This window comes from Pocillopora verrucosa, chromosome 1 (genome assembly GCF_036669915.1).
Source record: "Pocillopora verrucosa isolate sample1 chromosome 1, ASM3666991v2, whole genome shotgun sequence".
Taxonomy (NCBI): Eukaryota; Metazoa; Cnidaria; class Anthozoa; order Scleractinia; family Pocilloporidae; genus Pocillopora; species Pocillopora verrucosa.
In genome coordinates this window covers 28,300,229-28,319,209 of record NC_089312.1, presented here as the reverse complement: position 1 = coordinate 28,319,209, position 18,981 = coordinate 28,300,229, and the positions used below count along the sequence as shown (strand labels likewise).

The 18,981-nt window shown below is 37.8% G+C and overlaps 1 protein-coding gene across 1 annotated transcript in view; it reads left to right on the top strand.

Annotated features, from left to right (window-relative positions):
* LOC136280671 (uncharacterized) overlaps positions 1-18,981 on the top strand; it is a 43,015-nt gene that overhangs the window by 13,973 nt on the left and 10,061 nt on the right. The window contains exons 7-18 of the mRNA XM_066166314.1: positions 1,856-2,035; positions 4,042-4,078; positions 5,950-6,071; positions 11,045-11,086; positions 11,820-11,897; positions 12,308-12,365; positions 13,909-13,969; positions 14,407-14,650; positions 15,164-15,239; positions 16,079-16,130; positions 16,512-16,764; positions 16,975-17,050. Coding sequence (XP_066022411.1) covers positions 1,856-2,035; positions 4,042-4,078; positions 5,950-6,071; positions 11,045-11,086; positions 11,820-11,897; positions 12,308-12,365; positions 13,909-13,969; positions 14,407-14,650; positions 15,164-15,239; positions 16,079-16,130; positions 16,512-16,764; positions 16,975-17,050 — 1,279 coding nt within the window. The remainder of the gene's footprint in view (positions 1-1,855; positions 2,036-4,041; positions 4,079-5,949; positions 6,072-11,044; positions 11,087-11,819; positions 11,898-12,307; positions 12,366-13,908; positions 13,970-14,406; positions 14,651-15,163; positions 15,240-16,078; positions 16,131-16,511; positions 16,765-16,974; positions 17,051-18,981) is intronic.

The following is an 18,981-nucleotide window of genomic DNA, read 5'->3' as shown; positions in this document are numbered from 1 at the left end:
GAAAGGTCACACAGTCACGCTGCAAATGCTATTTCTGCGTGGAATTTCTTGATGGTGGAAAGTGGAAAAAACATTTTCCAGTCTTACTTTCTGGAAGCATGGTGCAGTTAATAAATTTTTATGTGGCTAGTGATATTTCCTTTCAAACGAAGGGGGTAGAGTTTCCCGTCATCCATGATCTGGAAAAGCCGAATTTGTTACACACGTGAACTTGTACGTCAACAAGCACGCGACATGCGACTTTAAAATCTCCTCACCTGTTACAGTTTCCTTGTTGTGAACTGTGCGATAATGATGATAAACACTCAAATTATAGACTAATGAATGTTTTGTTCTGTACAAAAGCCCTATTTGCTGATTTTAGCAAATCTTCAAAATAATAAACGACAGAAGAAAGAAACGCTACGATTTTCCTATCCAATTTTCGCCTACATGCATCTCTGCCAACATGAGATTTACCATTTTCACATTTTTAGCTTCCTTGATCAATCATCTTGAATAAAGAGCTAAAAAATGTAGGTTTATTTAGTCAAATGACCTCCTAGAGCCCGAATTGCGTGATAGGTGCAGTTGAGAGAAGCTTGTCACAGTCGTAGACTTAAAAAGGCATCCAAGACAAAAATACGGCAGTGACCAAATATTTTTTTGATGGTTTTCAGAGATGAAATGATGGATTATAAATGGGAATTAAGATTAGTGTTTTAGCTTTCTGGCAAGACATACATTTTACCTATTTTGAAGCGATTTCCTCGATGAAAACCAAGAAAAACCGGGGGGGAGGTGTCTATCTTCCCCCGGGAAAAAACCAAAACAGAAACCAGTTTGTCTCTTTGAGTTTTGGGGTAGACCCTCTAAACTGGCAAAGTTTCATTGAAATCGGTGAGATGGCATGTAGCACGACTGCCCGGTGTTTCGTGTACACACTCTTGACTAGTCTCCGTAAATCACCTAGTCACGTATCGCGTTTTCTGTTACAATTTGCGTAGCTATTTAAAAATAAAACCATTGCAAAACGTTGCTGAAGCCGTGCATGTCTACCTCAGGCCCATCAGGGACCAGAAAACAATCGATCTTCACTTACACCGCGGTCGTTGGTTTTCCATCGCGAACTTGTATCTTTCTACCTATGGAAGTCCACTTAACATTTGTCCCGGCAAGAACACCTCCCTCAGGGGTTGACTCTCAGTTAGTTGTGAGTTGTCTCGATTGTGGGCGGCCATGCATTTAGAACGTTAGCTTCATTTTATGCTTCAGTTTCTGTGGCAGTTTCTTATTTTCTTGTGAGCGTCATCAATGAATTTTGCTTCATTCAAAAGCGTCAGACACCCATTGCGCCCTTAAGCAGGGGAGGGCTGGGTACACGAGAATGGCAGAGTGATTAGCAGACGACATGATTTTCACTGACACTCCAAAACAGAAAGTTAATCGACAATATGTTGAGGACCTTCGAACTCAAAGTACTATAATTGATTCCGCGCGATAAACATGGAATGAATTTTACTTAAAAGAGTTTTCTCAGTTTTATTTGAGTGATTGGAGACAATACAGAAAGACCGTCGGGACTCAATCAAGGGTCACCACGACCATTCAACAGAGATGACCACTTAATGGAGGTGAAAATTCCAGTATTTAAGGGGAAAAATTTCAGGACTTTGACCACCGACCGCTTAATGGAGGGTGATCACTTTATACGATGCCACTCAATACAAGCTCTATCGTAGGTTAGAATGACCACCCTTTCTCACGATATAAGGATTCAAATAAAGTTACATTTAATGCTAACCAACGACAAGTGATCATGAGGGTCCCTTATAACCTCTTGCCAATGGACATGCATTGAATTCTATTTGTACAGGATGCAAGACGAAAAGCTATGAATAAAAGAATTGAATTTCCTAAGTACTTTCAGAAGTCAGACTTTGACGCAGCCATAAATTGTTTGTGTGAAGTATTAATTCTAATGCCACGGATTCCAGCGCTAAATGCAGAATTGATGAACATTTACTGGCAGAGGGCAGAATGTTACAGGAGAAAGGTTGGTATGCCATTGTAGATATCAACGTTAACGTGATATACCGCTGCTGGTAAAGTGCATCACCATGATTGCAACAGGTCGCTAAAGGTCAGGAAAAGTTAGGGAAAAAATTCTCCAAGGTTAGGAAAAGTCTGGAAATTTCACTTTGAATGAGAAAGAATTCAGGGAAAAATGAAATTTTTAGTTAACATAAACTCATTTATCTTGTCTTGGCCCTCTTCACGACCTGAAAGATGCCGTTGTCGCTGATATACTTTGTTCAGTTACAAGCATATCGTTACAACCCTGATGACATGTTACCACTATTAATTGAAGTCTTAATTTTGTCGGTAGTATTTGTATCCCCTTCAAAAAGTGGCGCACTCCTGAAGATATTTGACAAAACTTATCTTGGTCAATTATTTTCTAATATGCAATCATTCTTAATCACTTCGATAACAAACACAGTAAGCAATATGGGTAATTTGTGATATTACCTGCAAAAGTAAATCAAATAATCAATCGTTAATCATTTCACGTCAGAGAAATTTTGCTGTGTTTATAGCCACATTAAAAACGCTAAGAGCTGAGAGAATTTGACAAGTGTTTGTATAACATTCCCTTTAGATAATATATTTGTTTAAAAAAAATAACCGCCAATCCGAACTTACACATTCTGCACTTACTTGAATACGCGAAATGACTGCCAGATACTACAAATCATAGAGAGTACTGGATTATGGCCTTTGTAGTAAACGCGATACATGCGAATCAAAAAACATAGCTAATAAGAATCTGATGAAAGTTTCAAACGAAAGAAGAAATGGACTTAAATCATGGAAGTTGCCAAAAATCCCTGAGCACTGGGAGATAGCCTGCCAACGAATTGGAAAAACTTGAATGGATAGAAGCACTTGACTGATAACTTGACGGTCATCTGGGAGAACTAGTTCGTTGCTGCCGACAACGCTTATCCTTAATCGCTTTCCTCTTCGCTCTCTGCTCTGTTCGACATCAGAATTTAATGCGAGCTCGTCAGATAGTTATTCGTTGACCGTAAGCCAACAAAACTCGCTCTCGTCAGCACACTTTATGGCCTTTATTCTTTTCGATATCAAATGAGTACCTTCTTCCAGAGTGCGCTTCGTTCTCTCTCGAAGCTACTTTTCAGGGCGTTCAAAGCGTCATCCAGCTTATCGAGAGCTGGTTTCCCTTACCAACACATGTGTAGCTCTCACGACGAGTCTTCTTCACGGCTTCTTCAAATGTAGCACTGTTACTTTGAGCAGAACTTGTTAGCCTAGATTCGACTACTTGCGTTTAGTTTTCAGTTAGAGAATCGACCGACGTCGAAATAACAGATCTGATTGCTTGATTGATGGATGGATCCAATACGGTTACACCATCTTCTGCTACGTCCGTGGAACGAGATGCTAGAAGTTCATCCGTGATAAAACTAACAACCAGTGCGGATGCGTTCACAGACCCAAAGGGCGAACACTCGACTACTCGACACTTGTATGCCGCTATTAAAATAACTTAACACTAAGGAGACATACCGATACACTTACTAATAAACACAAAATGCTATTCAGAACGTGCAGAAAACAAATATCTCCTCAACTGCGCAACTCAGATATTTTGATACTCCCGTCCAAAGACGTCTATCGCCCAGAATTTTATGATTTTCACGTAACATCGTCAGTATTTTACTGACGAGAGTCATACATTCGTAAAGGTGCGTCGCAATTTCCAGATACATGTCAATTGTAAGCATGCTGTGCAAATCAAAACGAACGACAGAAGAATTCACTCGGCTAGAAAAAATTTGCATCAAATCATGATCACCGTTGCCGAAAATTTGGTTGTATTGCATGTTGTCAAGCTTTCTATTAATGTTTCCTCGTGTCCCTTGTCATGCGTTTGTGGCAATCAGATTTATATTTTCGTTGGTATAAAAATTGTTGGAAAAGAGGTTAATTTCAACCATAACTACTTCTCTTAATCCTTTCTGCTGATATTTACAGCACAACTTTGAAGATGCCCTAAAAGATTGTGAGGAAGGTTAGTATCTCATTCGCGTAAAGTCATATTTTATTTGTCTTATTTCATATATATATTCAAATTGCAACATTCTTGAAAACGGGTGCATACACACATAGAGATATAGAGATATATAGATATATAGAGATGAATTTTGTTTATTATATACATTCTGAGATTTACACACCGTAAAGGCGCGAAATATATTCATTCACAAGCTGGTCGAGGGAGCCGAGGGTCAATCAAATGGTGCCTATCCCATTTTGCATGTGTGAAGAAAACGATATGTCCAGCCAGGCACCGATTATCTAAACCGATCGGAAAATCATAATTTCAAATCGGCTTTAAGGGCTGTTTTTTCGGTCAAATTACTTACAAAAGATGAGTGAGAAGAGATATGTCTCTTACCAGACTTCTATGGAGGATTTTGTGGAAAGCCTGAACATGAAGAACAAAACACACACACACACACAAAAGAGGAAGAAAAAGGAGGCAAGGCGAGATCTGTTTGAAACTTTTAAAAGGATCACCCTGTTCGACGTTAAGACGGAGAAGACCATGATACTTTTCAAGTATATATCTCTTACTAACCCAGTTCGAGGGCCGTACTGTAGGTTACGGGCCGAGTTTATTCCGCACGGGTTTATTGCCCAAGTGCGAAGCGCGCAGGCCACAAATTAAGCGGAAAAACGAGGTTCCGTGACTTTAATTACGGGCCAAGAAAAACGAAGTTAGTAAGATGTTTATTATATATCCTGGCTAAACTAGAGGGGGAAGATTTCAGTTCAAGTGGAACGGCCATTGATGACTGACGCGCGTCAAGGCCTAAGCAGGAGAACATTTTATTGGCTTCCAATGAAAATTGGACTTTGAGTCGTCAAAGGCTCTAAAGATTCGTTTAATACCCATTGTTCAAAATAATGCAAATTGCATGAAAATAACAGTTCAAGTGTACATAGGTTTTCTGCAAGGAACTGTGATGCAACGTTTTGTAGGTAAATCTTTAGTTGAAAGTTCTTGCAGAGCACAACGAGTTCTTTCGTAGAGTGCGTAGAAAGTGCGAACTAACGGCTAACTTTGTTCAATGTTAACGTCAATTGAATGGCATGTACTAAAACCCGAAACCGCGAAACGAAACGACTTTAACGACCAAAACGAAATGACCATTATGATAAAAAAATAAATAAATGAAAAAAAGCCACTACAACGATCGAGACCAGTGGAGGATGAAATGTCTCTCGCATTTAAGGCTTTTAACTATTAAGGCCCTCTCACGAAGCTCGCTTTTTTTTACTATAATTTATAAACTATAATTTGACACTTATATGTAGTTTCTTGCACGGAACCCCAGCCATTTTGAATACCACATCATATACTGAAAGGAGAGGAAGAAACCGTTAACGATATTCATTGACAACGTCTATGTCCAATTTTTTAAATTGATTTTTTTTAAACCATCGAGAGAATTGAGAGAATTGAATTTTCCCGTGAGGTAGATCAGGGGTAGACCATAATCGAAACGAGACGAATATGTCGGCTGACGCCTGACGCCTGACGCCTGACGCCTGACGCCTGACGCCTGACGCCTGACGCCCTTAGGCATTCCTTTTTGTTTTATTATTATTATTATTGACTTTTTTTCTATTTTTCGTATGTTCCTTTGATCGTTTCTGTCATTTCGTTGTGTCCTAAGGTTTGCTTCGTTTTGATCGTTTCGTTTTGGTCGTTCCGCTGGTTTCGCTTGTTTCGTTTCGCTTTGCTCTTTTCGCTTGTTTCGTTTCGTTTTGGTCGTTTTGCTGGTTTCGCTTCTTTCAGTCTAAAAAGTCTAAATTGACACCTATAGTGGAGATATGACTTATTTTGGTCATTGAGTTTTTTTTCTATTTTTACAGCTGATAGACTTTGTCCTGGAGATCAACGCGTACTTGCGACAAAAATGTTCGTGCTTGAAGAGTTGAGAAAGTATAAACAGTGCTACGAAGTTTGTAACCAACTTATCAGTAAAGGATTTAAGGTAATTCATGAAACTCATCGTATTTAGTCACGAGTTAAGATATTTATTATGTAATAGATACTTCAATGAGGTTCGGATATAACACGCGCTGTCAATAGGTTGAAAGAGCGTGTTTTATTGTAGTAAAAGAAAAAAGAAAAACGAAGCTGAGTTAAAGATGTCACGCCATCTGCCAATTTGTACAATGCCCGACAGTTTCCACGGACTTCTCTCTACCTTTTTTCGTCAATTGAAGTTAAAATTTCAGAACAAGCGAGCCGGCAACTGGTAACAGAGGAACCGAGCAAGGCTTTATAGACATGCCGAGCGCCTATACAACTTTCAAAGAATTTGCGAAGCTTTTTTGCCCCTGCATGTCGCTTAACAACAATAAAGATCGAGGCCACGCGAAACAACATGCTCCTTGATGGGCCTGGAATAGGATTGGCTTATCCGGGCACTCATTTGAACACAGTATCGGCAAAGTCGCGTACTAAAGGTATCATAACATGAGCAGAGACGAATATCACCAAAGAGAACACGAAATGGACTGTCCGAGTCCTGAAGGTTTTCACGCTAAGTCAGATTGTAAGCTTATATACGGTAATAAAATTCGACCATAGCTTACACTCGTATAGTTTATAAATTCGCGTGTTAAAAGCAAGAGAAGAGTAGAAAATAGAAAGGATGAAAAAACCAACAACAACAACAACAAACAAAAAAAAAACAAACTGGTATAACCGTTAAAATTTATACAAATCATGACTAGTTCATCGAGGTGATATCCGGTCATCGCAGTGACGCAAGCCTCAGAAATTGCATTGTCCGCCCTTCGAGTGAACAATTGAGAGCTTGCTTTGATTTCTTTTCGAGGCGAGGAGTGGAAGGCCGGTTCTTTCACAGCAACCGAGTTTCATGGCGCTGTCACCCCGAGCAATCTTCATGTTCCTGTGGATTTGGCTGCCTTCCTTCGTCAAATACGCGCATTGAGCATTTTGTTTTCGAAGTGTCATGTGAAAACAAATTTCCACCATTTCCAAGACTTCTCACCAGTTTTTTTCATTAATTGAAACTGAAATTTCGGAATAAGCGAGTCGGCACGTACTAACAGAAGAACCAAACAAAGGTTTGTAAACATTCCAAACGCTGTAATTTCCGTTATTATAACGTGAGCAGAGAGGAAAATCTTTAAAAAAGGAAACGAAATGAACATTCCGAGTGTTGAAGGTTTTCACTCTCAGTTAGATTGCAAGCTTATCGGCCTACGGTAATAAGAATAAAAAACAGCTACCACTCTTATTGTATATATAGGTTCTTGTTCGAAAAAAAAAACAAAACAAAACAAAACAAAAAAATCAGGAATGATGATAAATACAACCAAACTGGCATAACTTTTACAATTAATTCTAATCATGACAGTGTTAGAGCAAATGCGATCGTGCTGAAGTCCATCACGGTTACCTCATCATGGCGATCTCCGGTCATCGCAGTGAAGCAAGCCTCAGAAACTACATCGGCCGCCCATCGAGTAAAAAACTAAGAGCTTACTCTGATATTCTTTCCGATGCGTTAAGTGGAAGGTCACGTTGGTCACAGCAGCCGAGTTTTTACGGCGCTGTCTTCCCGAGCAATCTTCATGTTTCTGTGAATTCGGCTGTCATTCATTCATACAACGAACGCCTTGGGCAGTTTGTTTCAAGAAAATCGATAATAACTGAAATATGCCAAAATTCCGCTCTCGAAGCTCAAAACTTCAGACAAATGTCGGGGCGTCACACCACAAATTGAAAACATCTGAACTGATATGGAGTTCCGAGTCTTGAAAAACAATATCGAGATATATGTTGACAGCAATTTCAGCAATCCTTAATCATTTATTTACACAATCTAATTAAATTTATCCGACCTACTTCGAACTAATTTAAAAATAAGTCAAAAGTAACCCGTTATTTAACCATGTGCTTCTACAGATAATTGGCTGAAAATCTGGTGTTTGGAAGGAAAAGAGTAGTTCTTTTCGATCTCCAAAGGAATTTTTTGGGAAATAATTCAGTGCGATTTAATCAAGTTTTAAAGTTTGATAAAATGCGCCGATTTGACGGTGCCGTTTATTAGTCGAAAAAAGTACACTAACTCTAAGCAAACTCAATTGTTTCGCATTTTACGTCCAATCTACAGCTTATTTAACATAATATCCTCTTACTTCCGTGATGCTATTTCAAAAAGATAATAAGAGGATGCAGTGTTGAAATTGTGGCACAATTGTCTCACTAGCGACATAACTTGGCAGGATAGTCAACGCCTCTTGGTAATGAGTTGTTTATAAAGTGTGTCTTGGGGCTTCTAATTTGAGGTTTCACTATTCCCTTTTCGTTGAAAAGGAGGTTATAATTACTTGAAGTAAGAGAACTTTGCTTACATATTAGTTTTTCATCAAACTGCGAACCAAATTTAGGCGGAATGTTGCTATTTATGAAATATACTTCTCGTGTGCGGAATAACGCTGATTAATTCACAGTGAGGTTTACTGACATTGAAAACTCCGCAAAAATAGAGCACTTTACTGAGAAACGCGTAGCTTTGGGAACTTGGGTCGCGTTTTAAAGACGCTAAACAAAAGCAAGCATTAAACTTATCAAAGGAATTGGAGAGGGTGCTTTTAGGGTAACCGCTGACACGACACTCAGTATAGAAACACTTCGTGTTTAATTTGGGTAAGAACCAACCGTACGGGATGATCTTTGCCTTGAATAATGGTAAGGATTTTAGAAAAATCCGATATGAAACGAATTAAGGGATGGCGCATGTAAGTTTCAATTTTCGTTTTCTGTCATTGTTTTTCCTTGAAGACCCAGACTTTGATGAGAGACTGGAAATTGCGATAGTAAGAAAATTTCTCACGTTTTGTTTATAAATGTTCTTGTTCGTTGATTAATTGATTTATGAGTCCTTCTTAGCTCATTCATGCTGAAAGCAATGAATGAAGTATCGTGGTGGAGCGGATGTTGACCGTAGACGGAGGTTGCATTGTGGACCGTGAACGGAAGTAGTCTCGCACGCTACCCCTCCCCACTTAGTGAAAGTCAAAATTAATTTCGATGAAACTCAGAAACTCATGTGGAAAGAAACAAAATGGTTTTATGGTTAATAAAAATAACAAAGTCAAATCACATTTCCGAACTTCTAAAAATGCAACTTAAATCGAGAAGCCGAAATGTCCACACCCGTTTCGCAGTTTGGTTAGGAACTAACATTTAAGCAAAGTTCTCTTTGTGAAGTAATTACAGTCTCCTTTTCAATGAAACTGGGAATGGCCTCAAATCAAAAACTTGTAAGAGCATGATGGAAAGCGTTGACCATCCTGATAAGGATTGCTTTTATGTAAACGATGCCGTAATTTCAGGACTGTGACCCCCTTCTTTGAAACAATGACAGGGAAGGTAAGAGGATATTATGCTAAATAAGCTGTAGATTGGACGTAAAATGCGAAACAATTGAGTTTGCGCGTGTATGTGTACCTTTTCGACTATTAATCGGTGCATTTTGTCCGACTTTGAAATTTGATTAAATCGTTCTGAATCATTTCCTCAAAAATTCCTTTGAAGGTCAAAAAGTCTCTTCGCTGTCCAAACGCCAGAATTTCAGTCAATTATTTTTTGAAGCACATGATTAAATAACGAGTTACTTTAGACCTATTTTTAAACTAATTAGAAGTAGGTCAGATAAATCTAATTAGATTGTGTGGATAAATGGTCAAGAATTGCTGTCAACATATTTTCTTATGTTGCTTTTCAAGATCTGGTACTTTTCATCAATTCAGGTGTTTCCATTTTGTGTTTTGAAGCTCCGAGATTTGTCTAAAATTTTGAGCTTATGAAGCGGCATTTCAACGGAATTCAGTCATCGATTTTCTCGAAAATAAATTGATATTCTACTAAACGAAGTATGCAGCGATTTTTTTCACTTTAAGGCCTACCTAACTTGACAATATGAGCCAAATTGATTTTTTGGCTCTTGCCGCCAGATTTTGAAAATGTTCGATTTTTGGCCACATTTGCTCTTAAACTCGACCTGCCAAACTATTTCAGTTTGTAAACTTATTTACATTGTGAACTTTGATTGCTTGTGAACTTTGCTGGTTTAACACTTTTGGCAGCTTGTAGTCTTGCTCAACTTGTCAGATTATTTGAACCATTCTAACAAGGTTTCTTAGTGGACGATGGCATCATGCTCTATGAGAGTATAGAGCATGCTGACGACTCTGTCATTCGCTTTGGAAATACAGTTTGTTTTGGAAAGAGAAAGTAAAGCGAAGGGAAGTTGATGGATTCTTTATAACGAAACAAATGAAGAAGCCTTGACTGTCCCCTGTTCTGTTGTAAAGCACTTAGGAAGCGACTAGAGCCATCAGGAGGTTGGGAGAAATACTCGACTATGCCTCGTGTTTCCCCTACACTTCTTTTGTGCTCTAGCCTCTTCCCGCGTGCCTTACAACTCAACAGAGCAGAGTAAAAGCTTCTTTATTTATTAATTTAGGTCTTCTTAACTATTTTTTGAGAGATTTTGTCAGGGATTTATGTGATAGCGGGACTAATACTGCAAGAAAAGTTTTAATGACAGACGCCACCTTGGTTTTTATTTTATTTTCGTTAGTCATTGACAAGACCTCGATTTGCCGTTGATGCATTAGAGAGATCAAAACAAACGACCTCATTTTTTACAGAAAAGTGCAACTTGGTTATTTAAAGGACAATTACTATTTCAAGAGTCAGTTCCTGCTTTCCGCACGGGAAATGGCTCGTTTCTCTGCTTCCGCGACTACTTTTTCATTTTACTTGCAGATCATATAAAACATCTAATACTCTTAGGCCTTTGTTGGCTGGTGAAGAGCCATCCTGAAGTGTGCATAAAGGCTTCAATTCCTGAAAATCGTAACACTGTTGTTCGTGCTGTTAGATTTGAGGTGACAGACATTATGCATTTCTCCTTCATAGGTGGACGACGCCAAAAGGATCATTAAACGATTGATGCCCAAGGTTGGTGGAAACGCTCATTAATTAAGTCATAAAGCTCTTTAAAAAATTTCAATAATTTTTTAGCTTGTTTGCTTCTCATGTACGCCTCAAAAGTATCTTTATCTATCAAGAAGGAAGGTGAAAAGGAATTAGTCTTTTCTGTTAGTATTTTCTTTAGTCGAGTGTACCATTTTCTCCTCCCTCTTGGTATGTTTTATTTTCATGTACTATACGAGTGATCTCATCGTAAAACAAATCATGTTTGAATCTGAGGTCGATCATTTTCACTCGTGGATATGCCAAGCATAGATACGAGTGATGTAGGGTTTTCGATATGCACCTTCATGTTCGTAGGGTTGGCATGAGCTCCCGTGTGTCTTCTCTAAACGTCCCGCTTTCTTGGTTTTGTTAAAAGTTAGACCTCTTGAAGGCTTCCTTTCCAGCAGTTTATTGTAATTGATTTTATTTGCGACACTGTTAATAATTTATAGCGTTTGCATTTAAACATTTTTATAAAAGAAAAAAATTATTTTTGCATTCTCACTTTACTCGCCAGATGCTAATATTGCGCATTACGGCCAGTCGTGCGGTCTAAAAAAAGCATATTGTATGCAAGTACTTGTAAATTTTCTCGGCCTGATGGGTTACCAAATTCGCCACCTAAGACGCGACGTCGAGCGCACTTGTGAGCGCACTCGCGAGCGCACTCGCGAAAAAGCTACTAAATTGAACACGTCTACCATTTTTTCTTCAGATTGAGCGAGAAAGTAAAGAGTCTAAGAAGGAGGATGATCCAGAACTCTCGCAAGCACCAGGTTTTGCCGAAGGCAAGGTAAAAGTATGGTTTTTAAAGAGTAACACCAGTTATTTGATGGGTTAATATATCATGCGCGTGGAAATTGTCTGGTAGGTTTCCAAGTCCCGTCGGGTAAAGAAAAATGCGAACAGTGAACAAAATGTACGCTCCGTATTACTAATCAAATTGTCGACTGAGAGATTAATCATTTCTCTATTATTGCACTTACTATTATATTTGCTTCTTTTTTTACGAAACATATTCAATGGTGTTATCTCAGTATTAAACCTTTATCCTCGCGATCCTTTATCTTTTCATCAATGTAGCTTTCACCTTCCATTATGGTGAACGTTAATCAAACTTGAAAATTAAACTTACAATGACTTTATCTCTGACGTTAAGCTGCGTTAGTAAGGAAAAAATGACAAAAATGTTTTTCATTGCAGGGGAATAAATCAAAAAAGAAGAAAAGAACAAAAAGGAAGGGGAAGAGAAAGCAGGGAGGTAAATAATTTCTCACTAATCGGAATGTGTAAACCGTGACACATTTGGTTGAAAAAGCCGTATTTATGGATTATCAAGTGGGTCCTTAACTTGGTCCTCTGAATTTTAATTCATACTTGTTTCAACTATTAAAAAATTGCGATAAAACATTTCATTACTCTCAGAAATAAAGAAACACCGAGAGAAACACCGATGATAGTAGCACAGTAAGAATTAGTCTTCCATTTAAAGTTCAAGTTGCCGCTAATGCGGTTCGGAAGCAGTTGCGCGACCTTAGGCATAAGATTCTCCCTGCATTGCAGCCAGTTTTTGTCAGCAAAAAAATGGGGCAAGCTCTCAAACTGAAAGAAATCAAGCCGTCAATTGTGAATCGGCAATGCATTGTTTACCGTTTCTCATGTGATCCATGCGATGCAAATTATGTTGGGTACACAGCCCAACACCTTCATCAACGCCTTGCCGAGCACAAATATTCGGCAACCACCTCTTGAAACAAAACCGATTTAGAGTTTTAAGAAAGTGCCAGGGAAAATTTGATTGTATAGTCTTTGAAATGCTGTTCATCAAGAATCTGACGCCTAATTTAAATATCCAGACGGACCCCATACGAGCTAAACTTTTTGTTTAATTACTAATGTTCTTTTCTTACGGTATAGCTTTTTATCACCCATTGTTCTTTTGGTGTAGATAGACTGCAACTTGCAAATATATATATATATATATATTTTTTTTTTTTTGACTTGATAATGACGTTTAGCCAACATCGAGACGTCGTCGTTTTTTAGAAATTTTGAATTGTTCATAATAATTGTTTTATCGCAATTTTTTATAGTTCAATGTTCTTCTAAATCACTTCTTCTTTGTATACCTGTTTTAACTCTCAGTTGACATGCGAGTTTCCCCTTCAGCTCTTTCTAGAAAATTTAGATATAAATGATGGAAGTCTGAGCTTTATTTCCTTAAAGCACTTGGAAAATATTTATTATGATCCATCAAATATTTTTGCTTACGTGCGATTGGTCTAAACGCATCACCGAATAAAACTAAAACTTAGGGAGTTCTGGGGATTTCCTGACTCAATTTTTGTACCCCAATCTTCAAACCTTACGCCAATTACTATGAATCTTCATTAAAATTTAATTCAAGGTGAGAGAGCGTCTATGGTTGTTACAGAGGATGGGACATGTTTGTTCGACCATTAAGTCATACCAGAGAACACTTAAAAGAGAACTGACATCCCACGTAGCAAACACTAAGCCTTCCGTAAACATTTTTTACGCTCGTTGCAAAATATTTGAAGGATAGAAGCACAATGGCCCCTATTTTACGCGAAAATAGGCATGAATATTTGTTCTTGGACATAACCTGTACCTCGAAGCTCATAATCTTCCTCGAGCTTCCCTGTGGGAAAACTGTTTGGAACAGATAAATATACACGGACAAATATCCGTGCACATATTCGCGGCTTTACATATTTTTGACAGTCCCTGGAAAGTAAACTAACCAAGCGCTTTTACAAAATGGAATAAATGTGCATTTTCAGGTGCAAATACAGCGAATATTGTTATGAAATCAAACACAGATGAATCCAACGCGATGTGCAGGTAGTTGTTGTTATTTCTATTATGTGTTTGCTCTGACCATATCTACATGTCTCAAAATCATAAAGAATCCTCTTTTACTAATACGTTAACGTTATGCTGGGTCAATTCAATCGTGCTATCGTTCTTTATCTTCCCCGTTTCCGAAACTATGTTTTTAAATTTTTTGTTATTGGTTCCTCTCCAAATTTGGATAATTTTGGTACTTTGTCTTGCTGTTAAGTGATATATGTTCAACTTTAAGAGACGGATAAACACGAGGAAAGATGGCGGGAGTGTGTAATAACATTTTGCTTTACCTACATCTTAGAAATTGCAATATCCAGATAAGGAGAGAATAAATTTAACTTCTCACGAATACGATTTGAGTAATACTCTTCATGAGTATAGTTATTCACATAAGTTATTTACATAAAATGTTTCTCGTTTCTGTTTTTCAGCCGAAATGATGAATCCTTGCAAAGACTACAAGATGACGAAGATTCCAGTGACCTAGGGGAGGAAGCTATTGATGAGACGTGTGTCGACACAAACGTGACGCGCATGGAAGATATTGCTTCTGAAATTTTAGTAGTTAAAAGTAATAAACAAGGAAATATCGAAGCTGCTAATGTAGAACATTGTTACACAACAGCACCTATTGAAGAGGATTACAGGAATACTGATGCACCGGGCAAGCGAAAGGTTAGTTGATTTCCTCCGATGAAACTTGTTTAGTATGTATTAATTTTCAATTTTCAGCACGAGCATCAATTTCGATTTGTAGTGGAGGTTTGTTAGGAAATAATGCACGCTCTTCTTCGTAATCAGATACTTGATGTCAAAAAGCGTTTTGAAATTTTCCTCACGTATCTCATCTTTTCCATCTGACATACAAGTAATCGAGTGGATCCTCAAGAGCGGATCGCGGCGGGGTATTTTTGACCGGGCGTCTTATAGTGTGACTCTTCTCAGCCCTATGGAAAAACGAGTGAAATGCGTCTGCGTAAATAGACAATAGGAAAAGTTCACCTGGAAAACATGCTAGCATATTTGTCTGCAGATATCGCCTGTTCAAAGGAGCTTCAAGGATTAACACTCTTTCAGTTTTTTGAGATCATTGAGTCTTTTATCCTCAAAATATCTTCCGCAGCACTTGAAAGAAATAATTTTCAAACAGCTCACCCCCGAAAACTGACTCTGCGTTTCTTTATTAAGGAAGACGTTTCCCCTCTGAAACCTGGAGTTAGAGCGTTGCAAAGTGCAACACCAACTATTCCTGGATCACCGATAGGTATGTTCGTTTGTTTTTTTTTGTTTTTTTTATGGAGGTGTAACATTCAATTTTGATATGAGTGATGGTTAAAAATTGGGTGCTATCCCGGTTAAGGTGATTCCTCTTTAAAAAAAGTTATCGAAAAATTGTCTCTTTAGCGGTAACCTTACCTTGTTCCTTGTACCTTGTTTCGAAAAATGCAGTAAAAAGGATAGGTCACCGTGCTTGTTTAGGAGGTATAGTGGGCCACACTTACAAATGTCTGCCTGTACTGGCACTTATCACGCATCAATTTAACGGTTCACGATACATTTTACTGCCGCTGGAAGCAAGAATTTTTTTAAAGTAACACTTGTACAAAAACTTGATTGGTAGAAAGTATTGAGCGTATGGATTAATTTGACACACAATTTGTGGGAAAAACACGCAAATTTAAACGACATCGACTCAAAACGTTCCTCAGATCGTTCCTTTCAAGGTCCTTATTTGCATCTTCGAGTAACGGGCTTCGTGCACGCTTTTAGCCTGAATTTCCCCAATTTGAAGGGTACAATTTGTACTTCAAAATTATGCAAAAAATATAGGTCACCGTGCTCGTTCAAGAGTTAAAGACCATCGTACCCTTTACCTGGTCCTTTGATTGAAAAACAATACCATATTCTCGGAATGTGCGTGTGCTTATTAGCCTTATGCGCAGTACAGGATGCGCAGTGCAATACTGAGGAATCACCTTAATCATATTTATAGAAAACTTTAAGAAAACCAAGTCTTCGTTCCATGGTTATTCGAGCGTACCTAGAAAAGTAAAAGTGAACTGGTTCAGCATCGTCAAATTTTGTTACATATGTGTATTTTAGGTGCAACTGCAGCAAGTGTATCAAACACGAATGATTCTAAATCTCCGTTCAGGTAAGGTGTCAATTTTTACCTGTTTGGAATTGGAAGGAACTTCTCTGAATAGAACGAATTGTGCTAGTTTAATTTCATGTCTCTTCGTAATTATTATCATTATTATTTTTTTGTTTTGAAGGGGGAGGGGTCCGTGAGATCCATTGATCCATATAGAAGATATGGGTGTGTTTGCATCCATTTTGTTGTGTCTAGATCCCGGAACGCGGGAATTTCCAGTGCGAGAACCAAATGAAGTTGTTAACCACTGATTAAAGCCTTTTGAATAGTAGCTTCTTCTTTAAGAAGGCAATTGTCATAATGAGCTTGAACATAACGTAATTATTTTGGGTCCGTTTTTTTTTTCCTTTTTTTTTCTTTTCCTTTTTTTTTTTTTTTTAGCAATAATGATGGATCGTCTACAACTCCAGGAGATGACAGAGCTATCAGGAAGTCAGAAGAAGAATCAGTGGATGTGATGGTTAATGACTTAGAAGTGACCAGAAAGATACACGCTGTTTCTAAAATTTTCCCGGTTGATAGGAGTGAACAAATTTCAAATGACTTGAATCGTTTATCCATATTCGATGAAGAAGATGATGGGAATATTGGAAAAATGCATTTTTGTGGCAGTAATAAACTAAACGAGAGAGAGGTTTGTTAGTTTTTTTTCATACAAATCTGTCAGAATCTTTCTGCCACTGTCATGTTTATTGGTGAAAGTATGGACTTGACTTAATTTGAAATGTTCGTAATTCTAATCATGGGTCAGGGTGCGTAGTATTTAAAACTAAGAGAACAGCTCATGTTTCTAAATGTAGCTGTTCTTTCTGTTCATTGGCATTCTCCGTGATTCTCTTTGTAGGAAGGAGAACCTTTCCGCAAACCTGAAACCACAATGTCACCCAGAGAGAAAGCTGCTCTTCCTGAGTTTTCAGCAGGTGCGCTTACAATTATCATAGGTACTCTAAAAGGCTCGTGGAGGCTTGGACGCGATTATATTTTTCGTGGCATTATGTTACATCCCACTAACGGAAACTAGTTTTGTGGCCATTCACTCCATGCAAATAGCATTTGTCAAAGAGGAAGCTATGTGATCGGTTTTCCTAATTAATATGTGCACGTTGCCAGGTTCATTATCTACCTTGTTCCCTGGGCCTCTTCTTTAAACAAGGTAATTTCGGGTATTATTTTTGTATAGGTAATCACATGAATTCGAGTGCAGTTTGGAATAAATAAGCACGAGTAAATTTTTTTCAAAGACTAACAAAATTGCGCGAGCCCGTGGGGCAAGTGCAATTTGTGGTCTTTGAAAATTTTCATAAGTGCTTATTTATTTCGCATTGCTCGAGAAAAATCATGTGATTACGTTTTAATGATATACATGAAAAAATACGATAGCTTATTATAATTATACAGAAGCAAAGCACGCGCATCGAGTGCAAAAATAATTTATTCAAATCATGCAAGCGACATTGTGTGTTCGGTCAAAACAACCGCGTACGATCAAAATATTGATATACAATGATACTTTCATATCCTTAAGGCGCAAAAAAGTATAAAGTCCAGCTAAACAGTTCAAGGAATTATTTAGTCTGCTTTGTTAATTAACCCTCTTCTTTACTGAATTACCTGAAAACTGCATTTATCTTAACAGATCAGAACTGAGTAATTTTTTCATGTATCTTATTAGCATTAAAATAAGTGCGTAATTTCAGTTATTTCATAGTGCAATTTCCAATTTAGTGTCGCAAGAATTGCATTTTTTTGGTTCCACCAATCGCACTATGATTGGTGTCTTAATTAAATGCCACGCTTTCCACTAATCTCATGTAGAACTAAACCTCCAAAGTAATCTGATATTGTATTGGCTTGATTTACTAAACTCTCTGATTGGTCTTAGAAACTGGTGCCTCATCTAAGCCAGTCTGGCATAAGTCGAAGCAAATTACGATTTGGTCATCCGCGTTTTCCGCGAAATAGCATTTACATGCATTTCCTTAGAGTTCTCGCTTTGTTCATTTTGACGAAGACTATAACTCATAACTGTTACATATTATGGTGAATTCTTTAAATTTTCCATGGGACAAGAGAACACTAAAAGCGTCCTCCAACGTTAAACCTCTCAAGAATGTATCAGAGGTACAGCCTAAATTTGACCTAATCGAGTAAATGAAGATAACGATGTTAATAGGCTCAGCGCCTAAGAAACGACTAATGATTTCTAGCTAAAAATTAAAATCGGCCTATTTTTATCTTCCAAGTAAAGGTTGCCTAATACTATTTAAAAATGAATTTCCTTTGCTTCAGTTTCGCTTTAAACTAAAAATATCGAGCTGCGAACGTGTTACGTCTGATAGCAGCAAAATATGTCCCAAAATATGCCCTTTCAAAAACCGGTTCAAAAATTACTATCGCAACTCAAAATAATGAGAAAACTACGCAGTTATGAAGAAAAAGGCCTTTTAATGCAATGTCATTCGATAAACATCGAAAAACTGCAGAAGCGAACGATCAGATTAGATGGAGCGTTGGAGATGATTTTAAAATAATTATTTCTACAAAATCCAACCCTGTTGAAAGCAATCACAGTGGTGAATCAGACATTTTAAGGATATAAATTACGTTTTTGGAAAAACATTTTTCGGCCAAAGTATATTGACCTGTACGAAGCGGTCAAAGTTGCAGTGTTTACCATTATGTTGCTACTTCGGCGAAACACTTCTCTTTTGCCAATACGTCCATGGATAGCGTGGTAAATGTCACTTTAAACCTTACTAGGCACTTAAATACCATCCTTAATAGAACGATGTGGTATTAAAAGAGAAAGGAAGATGAAAAATAGGTAGAAAAAGAAAATAATTTACATTTA